Source organism: Papaver somniferum, chromosome 4, assembly GCF_003573695.1.
Source record: "Papaver somniferum cultivar HN1 chromosome 4, ASM357369v1, whole genome shotgun sequence".
NCBI classification, from domain to species: Eukaryota; Viridiplantae; Streptophyta; class Magnoliopsida; order Ranunculales; family Papaveraceae; genus Papaver; species Papaver somniferum.
Window position 1 is genome coordinate 5,349,647 of NC_039361.1, and position 10,649 is coordinate 5,360,295.

At 37.9% G+C, this 10,649-nt stretch overlaps 1 protein-coding gene across 1 annotated transcript; it reads right to left on the reverse strand.

Moving 5' to 3' along the window:
• Positions 1-1,675: 1,675 nt before the first annotated feature.
• On the reverse strand, positions 1,676-6,833 carry LOC113274641 (C-terminal binding protein AN-like). Its single transcript, XM_026524039.1, has 7 exons — positions 6,112-6,833; positions 4,399-4,558; positions 4,182-4,312; positions 2,975-3,772; positions 2,795-2,842; positions 2,263-2,379; positions 1,676-1,957 (listed from the first exon to the last, which is right to left on the reverse strand). The coding sequence occupies exons 1-7, from the start codon at positions 6,709-6,711 to the stop codon at positions 1,883-1,885; spliced, it is 1,929 nt and encodes a 642-aa protein (XP_026379824.1). The 5' UTR covers positions 6,712-6,833; the 3' UTR covers positions 1,676-1,882.
• Positions 6,834-10,649: the final 3,816 nt, after the last annotated feature.

Consider the following 10,649-nt stretch of genomic DNA (forward strand, 5'->3'; position numbering starts at 1 on the left):
TCTCATTCTCTGCCAAGTCGTCCATATTTGGATTTCTTTTTTAATGTTAATAACCAAAACAAAACCGCAATTAGGAAACCATTATATGTACCAGACATGGTTTAATTAGGAAACCTCTTCCATGCTTTGTTTTAGAAGCTGCTTTGTTTTGGTGAGTTTCCAAATTCTGGGTTTTGATATGTTATAAATAGAGACCGAGGGGTGCACCTCTCTTGTCATTCTTCAAAACCAATTAAGTTTTCTTAATTCCACTGCTATTACAAGCCTTTGCAAGATGGATCAGTTAGAATATATCAGTCCTCAGATTTCCCTCTCTTATTCTTGTCAGGTTGAATGTACCCCTTCTCTTTACAAGGCACAAGAAAATAACGCTTCAAAACAAGGATATCTCGAGATTCAGTTGCTGTTCTGCCATAATAAAGTTCTAGACGGGGAAACCCAAACTGTATCTCGTCAAGATGATAAGAGAATCGGTGTGATTAAGGATTTGAGATCGCCCAACTGTATACATGTTGCTTTGAATACGTTACTGATTGTGTTCTGGATCGGGCATCCGAAGTTACAGAAAGTCCAGGTAGTTTGTTTAAGCTTACTGCCAATGTGGTAATCACCATGGAAGAGAATTTGGATATGCAAGATGAATTCACTTATGATGATGTGACTGAACCATCAGAGCAAGAAGAGAATATGAATATGGAAGATGAATTCACTTACGGTGATGTGGCTGAACCATTAGAGCAAGAAGAGAATTTGGATATGGAAGACGAATTCACTTATGATGAAATGAACCCATCAGAAAATTTGGATATGGAAGATGAATTCAATTATGATGATGTGAGCGAACCATTAGAGCAAGAATATAGAAGAATGCTTCGTCGAGAGCAAGATTATGGAAGAATGACTCGTCGTCCGCGCATCAGTATCATTTACTGAAGAAGTATAGAACTGGTAATGACGACAGCACTACTATGTACCTCAGAAGCCGGTAATCCCTGTCCTCCCGGACTCCGGGCTGTTATTGTTTTTTTCTCACGATTTTGTCCTTGTATGTTGTGTGATGAAATGTAGTTCCATTATCTTCCCTCCAAATGCAGTTATGTTATGTACCTCCAAAATGCAATTTGACCCTATTTTTTTCCACTTGTTGGACTTCGGGTACCTGTTAGCCCGTCAACTTTGTTTGACTGGGTCAACTGTCCCCTACCAAATTTTGACAAAAGCAATTTTATACCGAAAATACAGGTTGTGTTTCCTATAAATACTTGTAGTCGTAGAAAACACATTCTCCCCCCGGACCACTTTTGTCACAGGTTGTACTTATACTATTTGAGTTTAACTGGAATCCCACAGTATAAGTACCAGCATATTTTGCGATGAACCTGCTGACCTATGCAATCTTAGTGGCAACCTAACAATCTTTGCTAAGTGGTTGCAGCAAATTCCATCAGCATAACGCATAACTTTAGTCAACTAGAAATGTAAACATATACTGCAAAAAACAGACATTGCCAACCTAAGTGCAGGTGCAAGCCACATACCCATTTCCTTGCGTTGATGGTATCACCAGCTTGTGCCTCCCAAATGCTTGGCATTGATGCAGTGTTACAACACCTGACTCTTTTTTAGGATGCTAAAACATAAGCGAAGAAGAACTACTCTGAAGAGTAATAGTTCATAGCTAGCAAAACCATGGGAATCCTTTGGCATTATGAAATAAAATAAACTACAAAACAAATTGAGTTACAACACAGAGCCTTGTGAATATTTGCGGATACTGTTGGGTTTTTTTTTCCTACTCTAAATCAAAAATCGGGATTTTTACACAATTGATTGGAATACAGAAACACACAAAATCAAGAAAAGGAAAGAGTCACATTCACCGCTAGTCGAGCCAACGGGCCACCCCATCCTCTTCGTCTACAGCTGCAAGTATCTCAATGCGTACATTCAACACAGCCTGCATTTTGAAAGCAACCAGGTTAAGTTAACAATAGCAGCATGCCAGCATCATTCTTCAGCAACTTTGTTCGGTGTAATTTGATTAACTTGGTAATGGGTTCGCTTGAAATGAAAGAACAGAGGCGGAATTCAGGCATTGCAACAGAGGGAAGGGTAGTGCTAAACTAGAAAATTATGGTATGTCATTTTGTAATTTCTCTGAAGTTAAGACATGTGGATGCTAACTACATATTTACGACTGGCAAGACAAAAAGAAAACACCACAATAACTTGATATTTTCAAGACTACAGAACAGAACTTACCATGGGGTTTCTACAGTTGACAAGCCTGCACTCCTCGAGAAAAGAACCTTCTAAAGCCCAATTTTCCCACACATCAAAGCTGTGACTTGCAAATACAAATTCCATTCTTCTATTTATCTGAAGTGTCAACAAGCGAAAGGTTCAGTTGGGGCAACCATTTAACAAGATATTCCCAGAGAAACACAATAAGGAAACAGCAAAGCATCACATTTTCAGGACATCTAGAGCAACTATGAATTTTGACAAGTTCAGCAGTATATTAGAAAGAATATAAGGTTGCTTCTGTGGAAGAGTTCACACACGTTCAACTTGATGCAATTTTAATACCGCGCTAATATTTACATTACAGGGTTATTACATCCTAAGGAACGGATCAGAGGCGAGTTTCAAATTTTCAGGAAGTTTCAGTGTTTTCTTAGTAATATATGTTTAAACTTTAAGCAGATACTGACAAAACAATATGAGACGCATGGAAAATCCAGAAGGGACACGCTCCAGATAAAAACAGCACCAGTTTTAAAACGTAAATCACCTGCAATAGTTTACCGCCCGCAGCAAATGACCGCAATCCAATCGTGTCCTGAAATAAAAATTAAACAAAGTTAAACAAAATAGAAATTTTCACCCCAGCTATCACATGGTTCACTAAACAGAAGATACTTAAGGATGGAATAAAAAGTAGTCAACTGTCGAAGAATTTAGGTAATCATACCTTGCTCTTAAAAGCAACAAGGAACTGTGCAGCAGGATCTCTTCTTGTCACGTTAGACATAGTGTCTAGGAACCAAGCACCACCCGGAACTCTTTGCCTGGACACATGCAGTGCAGGAGAATCCCGAGCATGCAAAGCAATAACATACCCGTCTTTTAACAGATCCGTTGGATTTCCACTGGCGCGCATGTTCAACTTCTTGCGTTGCTCAGAAGATGATTCTGGTGTTGACTCAACATGGCTTTTCCTACCTCTAGAGTCTTCTGGGGATGCAAAACGAGAACTTGAACTTAATACTGGATCCGTGCCACTCATAGCAGTGTCTTCTTCTCTTTGTGAGCTGTCTTTTTCTACAGCACTAGGCTCATCAGCCTTTTGTTGTGATTTACGATTGGCGTGCCTTTTCTTACCCTTCTTGCCTGACCTGCTACGTCTTCCTTCAGTTCGAGAAACAGTTTCTTGAGAAATACCCGAACCTTCAGGCTGACTGTTAGACCACTTTGGTACAAAAATACCTTTTTGTTTGCCACTTTCTGGAGTTAATTGAATATCATCTGACGAAGGTTTAGCATCCCAAACCTGCAAAGCTCTTTCTTTGCCTTGTCTCCCAGATTGTTCATCTTCATACGCACTTTCATTTTCCTCGTCATCCTCGTCGGAGACTGCATTCCTTGGAATAACCCCATCAAGAAAGTAAGACTGCAATATAGAGATAGCTTTCTCTCTTATTTCCATCCATACCTCTTCACTGTAATCTGCACTTCGGGGTAATATCAATACATTTGGCATCTCCTTTACCTGAAAGTCAAATCAAGATAAAATGAGCTGCCACCACAAATGACCTAGGACAAAATCCAGCACTAGAACTTGTGCTTTATACAGATAAATATTAGTTTAATGCTCTGTATTTAATGCGAGATTGCATGACAAATGGAAGATATAAGAATGTCCTGATAGTTCTCAGCTAGTAAATGAGGGATGAATCTGTGAATTTAAGTCTAAGATAAAATCCATTAAACTAGATATAAATTTAACACCTACTGAAGTTGAGAATCTAAGCTATTACAGTTGGTAAGACATATGGGATATAATGTTATTGGTGCACTTCAGGTCTCTTGAGAACGAATTGCAACGCCAACACTAGAATACAGTAATGTTACTACTCATGCCTAAATTACAATTCATACCCTAAGGTTAACGCTCATACCCATGCTTCCATCCATTGTGGCCCTTCAGCACCATCCAGCGCGCAGCCAGCAATAGTGCCATCAATCAAAAGTTGTTTGAGAGCACAATCGTCCAGCAACTGACTACTACCAGTATTTACAAGAAACGCCCCTAAAGAAGAAAATACATCTTTTAAATGATGAGGAAAAGAAAGAAAATGAAGATATGGTAACGTAGCAATGTAGCGGTAAACTTACCAGGTTTTACTTGCTGCAGGCATTCAGCATTTATTATCTGAACGGTTTCATCAGTCAAAGCACAATGAAGGGAGATAAGGTCACTGGCTGCAAGCAAGTCGTTGAGTGTATCCATTCTTCTTGCAGCAGGAGGGAAACTAACAGGTGCCCTTCCTTTTCCCTACACAAAATGTATACAGTAGCATAGCACACAATCAGTGTGAAGCTTGTTAAAGGAAAAGTAATACGCTCTTAACTATATGTAAACAAAACCGAAAACAAGAAACTGATGAAAGTAAATCAAACTCGAAGAGGAGTTCACAGCAGCTAGTGAAACAGTTCTCTAAAGGTTAAGCCAGATTGAATAAAACTTGACAGAACAACCATTATAATGCTATTTTAGATTACCACAAAACGCGTTCAATTAGTTCCCTAACTCTTCAGTTTCTCACTGTGTGCGAGAAACACATTATTGAACAAAGATCATTTGATTTAAGACTAATTCGACAGAACTTTACTACATAATACACCACAACCCAATAACCCAACTGCATGTACACCTCTTTCCACATAAACTTTTCCTAAAAACAGATGATATCGACAAAACCCCAATGTTTCTTAAACCCATTTCACCAATTTTAACACACCTAACAACCACCAATAGTTAAACCCCGAAATTTCAAGTCCCAAACCACCCATTCTACCCAATGTTTACCCCAACTGTAACACAGAACACGTCACAACCGTCATTTAATACAAGTAGTAGAACCCCCATTTCAAGTTCCAAATCACTACAGTTAACTAAAACCCAATACTCAACCACAAATTCCAACTTCATTCTAACCAAATTCATACGAAACGTTAAACGAAACCCTAAAAAACATCAAATTCATCACATTTCATTACACCCCCACTAAATCACACCCAAAACGACCACACAACGAAACTCCAAAACGAAGGGGAAACAACAGAAGAGGCATTTACCTCAGGCACATCAAAGGAAATGTATTATGCTCTTAACTAGATTTAAACAAAACCGAACACAAGAAACTGATGAAAGTAAACCAAACTCGCTAAGAGTCCATAGCGCCTAGTGAGACAGTTCTTTGAGCGTTAAGCCAGATAGAAAAAACTTGAGAGGACAACCATAATAATGTTGTTCTAAACTATCACGCAAGACCTTCAATAGGTTCCCTAACTCTTCAATTTCTCATTGTATGCAAGAAACACACTAATGTACAAAAATCACTTGATTTAAGACCAATCGACAAACCTTACTACATAATACACCATAGCCCCATAAACAAATACCAGTACTCTATTTTCCCTATAAACTTTTCCTAAAAACAGAAACAAGAACATAATCCCCATGTTTCTTAAACCCATTTCCCCCAATTTTAACACACCCAATACAAGTTCCAAACCCTGAAATTCCAAGTCCAAAACCATCCATTTCCCCCAATATTTATCCCAACCTTGACACAGAACACCTAACAACCCTCATTCAATACAAGTAACAAAAACCCCAAAATTTCAACTTCAAAACCACCACATTTCACCAGAAACCCACAACCCAACCACAAAATTCATTTTCATTTTACCCGATTTCAAACAAAACATACACCCAAACCCTAATAACAACATCAAATTCATCACATTTCAATAAACCCCCACTAAATCACACCCAAAATCACACAAATTGAACTCCAAAAAAACAAAGGGGCGAGCATTTACCTCAGGAACATCAAAGTAAAGCACACTCATTTTAAAAGCCAAACTCCGATTCGCCAAAGACCTAGCACTAGCAGATCTCCCAACAATCCCAAGCACCAACCCTCTACATCTCCTCATCCCTCTACACAACGGCTGCACACTCCCCAGCCACCCACTCGCCGAAAACGAATGACTACTCAACAAATGAGTCCTCCTCAATAACCCCAGAAACAAAGCCATCACAGTATCAGCAATCTCTTCAGCTCTACAAGTATCCACATGAATTAACCTCAAACCCAAATCATTAGCTAATGTTGAATCCACTGCCCGATCAGATGAACCCAGACATAAAATCAATTGCCATGGTTGTAATCTTCTCTGTGCTGCTCGCGGTAAGAATGATAATGAATGGATTAAGATTGCTGACGCTGTTTCGATTTTACCATGGGATAGGGATGATAAGCCTATGTGTTCTACTGTTGCGATTCTTTCTAGGGTCTCGGATTCTAAACTGTAGTCTTCTAAACAGTTTAAGGTTATTACTGATGGGAGTTGGGGATGATGTTCTTCTTTAGGGTTTGTTGATTTGGTTGACATTGATTTTCTCTGCGTTTTCGACATTTTTAGCTCTCTGGGTTTTTTTAGATCTTCTTCTTCATTACTGATTTCTTCTTTTACTGATCACGCTCTCTATTTTCGATTTTCTATTTTTTCTTTTCTGGGTTTTTGATTTTATTTGTTTTTCATTTATCTTTTTATTTTTTGTTGGGGATTTTTTTATTAATTGTTTGGAAAGAGGGTCTGAGTTGTCGCATCCTATATGTCCCCCGACCTTTTCTGGGACCGGGGTATGGCTCGTAAGGATGGTTGGTGATTATTATCATAAATAAATGGACGGATATATGTTTTGATTCCCTTGTATTCCAAGGAACCTCTCAACAAAGGTCAAATGGTTCATAAAATATAGAATCATGTGATTTCTAACATGGTCACTAAAATGGTCCAAAGCTTCTTCACCTTTGGTCACATGTTAAAAGAAATGAACTCTATTTTTATATCCCTGATATCGAAAACTGATGATTCTTCCTCTCCAAGCCACTTCAGACTTAGAAGCCTCTATAACACCACATACAAAATCATCTTCAAACTCATTGTCCAAAGAATGAAACCTTATCTAACTAAAATCATCTCCCCTTACCAATCTTCTTTCATTCCTGGCAGGAAAATTGTTGATAACATTACCATAGCCCATGAGATTATTCAAACTATGAGAACCAAAAGTGGAAAGAAATGTGACAATGGTAGCATGGGAATAAAAATTGATATGGCCAAAGATTTTGACAGAGTTGACTGGGGCTTCTTACTTATCATCATGAAGCAAATTGGTTTCAATGAACAGTGGTGTGAAAAAATCTATCAGTGTGTTTCCACCACCTCAACTGTTGTTCTCATAAATGGCTCCCCTGATAAGTTCTTCAAACCTACTAGGGGCTCAAACAAGGGGATCATGTGTCCCCATATCTCTTTTTATTCTGCATGAAAGCTATCTCTAGGACTCTCATCCAAGCTGAGGAGATGTGCCTCATCAATGGCATTAAGATCTTCAAGAGGGCACCCACAATCAATAACCTTCTCTTTGCAGGTTACTGCATGGTATTCTGCAAGGCTAACATGATTGAAAGTCAAAATCTAATGAACATCCTTAAAATCTTTAGTGACTCTTCTGGTCAGCTCATCAACTTCAGTAAATCTGGTGTTTTCTTCAGCAACAATACTTACCTAAATCTAATCCTAATTATCAACAAGTCTATGGGATTCCAAGTCCTGCAGACAAATGAAAAAGTATCTTGGTTCGTCCCTCTTCACTCATAAGAGAAAGATCAACTCTTTCAAGCCTGGAGTGGATAAACTCAAGCTCATATTGTCCAGTTGGGAAAATACTCCTATTAACCCAGCTGGAAGGCATGTCCTCATAAAGTCTGTTACCTTAACTACAAACACTTACCAAATGAATTGCTTCAAGATGCCTAAAAGAACTTGTCAGGATATGAACAAGCTGCAAAGAGATTTCTTTTGAGACAAATACTTAAACAATCCTATAGGTTGTTATTCAAAAGCCTAGACTGTTGTCTGCAAACCAAAAGACATGGGAGGTCTATGCTTCATGAATATAGAGCAATTCAACAGCTCCATGATTACTAAAATTGGGTGGAGACTTGAAACTGACAAAGATTGTCTTTGGTACAAGCTGATGGATGCTAAGTATATATCACATGCAGAATTGTGTTGAACATGGATAAGAAGCCCAAAGATGGAAATTCCTGGATTTGGAAAGGCATCCTAGAAGGCATCAACAATATTTAGGAACACAGCTCTTAGAGAATTGGGAATGTCAAGACTATCAACATCTGGGAGGACATCTGGATTCCAACTGTCAAAGAAATCACCCCATAACTTGCTAATTTCCCCTCTGAGATAGTCAGGGTTAAACATCTTACCCTCCGAAGTGGTGAATGCAATGCTTCCCTGATGAATACTTATTTCAATAATTCTACTTCTCAAGCCATTATTCAAGCCACTTTACATCCAGAGGAGGAGGACAAAATTGTTTGGAACCTCACTGGCTCTGGAACATTCATTGTGAACTCTCTCTACAAACCAAGATGGACATGCTATACAACAATGATTCTCATACCAATAACTAGAAAGCTTTGTGGAAAATGGATACTGCTCCTGTCATCTAGATTTTTATCTGGAAATGTGTTTATGGGATTTTTTTTTTAAATGCTGGGGATTTTTTTACACATTTTAAACATTTAAGTGTAATAGTTTCTTTTCTTTTTTTCATTTATCTTTTCTTTTTTTTGTTAGAGATTTTTTTATTAATTGTTTGGAAAGAAGGGTCTGAGTCGCATCCTATATGGCACCCGACCTTTTCTCGGACTGGGGTATGGCTCCTGAGGATGATGATAAATGAATGGATATATGTTTTGATTCCGATATTCCAAAAGAATCAAATTTATATTAGTATTATAAAGAGGCAACTAGGCTTTTTTTCCCCATGATACTCCAATATTTTGATATCGGTTTGTTTTTTTTCTAATTCAACTTTGAATTTGAATTAGTAAATGTGATTATGGGTAACTTTGAATCCAGTGAGATTTATATTTGCAAAATTTAATATACGAATGAGTAAGACCTCGAGTTAGACATCGAAAAATAAAAACACAAACGATGTGGCACCTGATAATGACAAAGTTAGACATCTAATCAAATTCAAATCACAAATCATACAAACATGGTATAGATACCCTCCTTGGACTAGTTTAAGTGGGTTCTTTTCTTGTTTTTAAAAGCATACAAAAAAGTTGAATTAGAAAATTATTATGTCACCCGACCTTCTTTGGGACCGGGCTATGGTCATGGGATGGGAAGGATGGCAGTGATAGTGATAAATGGATGGATAAATATTTTGATTTCGAACGGGTTTATTTGATATGATAATTTACTATGCAGTAAGTAGTTAATTTTTTTATTACAACGATATCTGCGACTACTCTGCCACCAAGAAAACTGATGGAATCTAATATATTTGACAAAAAATTATTTAATTTTTGTTTTTATTAAATTAGATTAAATTCTTTTTTTCTAAAATATATATCAGGAGCCAAAATTTATTGTGATATTCAAAAGTATACAATATAAGTATAACACCCATAAGTTTGGCATGACCAAAGATGGGTCAATGAACAAGATGAACCCTCGTCTTTAAGCCTGTGAAGCTTACTAGTTGAAGCATTCACGATGCTGCAAAACGATTATTTTGTGAGGCTTCCTCAAGGAAGTGGAGGATGTTTTCCTCGGGGAACTGGTACTTGGTGAGTGGATTTGAAGTTGTAAAAATGTCAACAAGACATATACAGGAAGAAGGTGTTGGTTGGTTGATTTTTCTCGAGGAACCCAATGAAAGGAGGATGTTTTCCACAAGGAATCACTAGTTGTGCACGACTTTGTTCATATGTTTCGAAAGTTTTGTTGGCCTACATGGATTAGGACATTGCTTGTCTTTGGCCTTGCAACACGATTTGGCTTTAGTCGCTTGTCCCAACATTGATGAACTACGATCCGTGTTTAATCCCTCCAAGGTATGCATAAGGGTATGTAGGAAGCCACAATATATAAGCTGCATCATTGGTAGTCCGGCACCTTTTTGCTAATATCATGTAATTGCGAGGTGATTGCGTATTTTGTAATTCATAACATCTGGCTCGGTATTGCGATCCAAGAGATGATTGTTGCCATAATTGATGAGGTAAGTTACGGTCCATTCCTTAGATGCACATACTTCTTATCAAGTCATTCGACGTAGGCATGCACCAATTGCGAACTATGCATTATCGAGGAAAGTAAGCTAAAAAGGCATGCAAGAAACCTAGGGTTTCGGATTCCAAATTATAGTCTTCCAAACCGTTTAAGGTTATTACTGATGGGAGTTGTTCTTCTTTATGGTTTGTTGATTTGGATGACGTTGATATTGATTTTCTATGTGTTTTCGATAA

Coding starts and splice junctions, on each gene's coding strand:
- LOC113274641 (XM_026524039.1), bottom strand. CDS start 6,711: ATGTCGAAAACGCAGAGAAAATCAATGTCAACCAAATCAACAAACCCT. Junction 4,313..4,398: donor CCTGCAGCAAGTAAAACCTG/GTAAGTTTACCG, acceptor TTTCTTCTTTAG/GGGCGTTTCTTGTAAATACT. Junction 2,380..2,794: donor CGGGCGGTAAACTATTGCAG/GTGATTTACGTT, acceptor TTGACACTTCAG/ATAAATAGAAGAATGGAATT.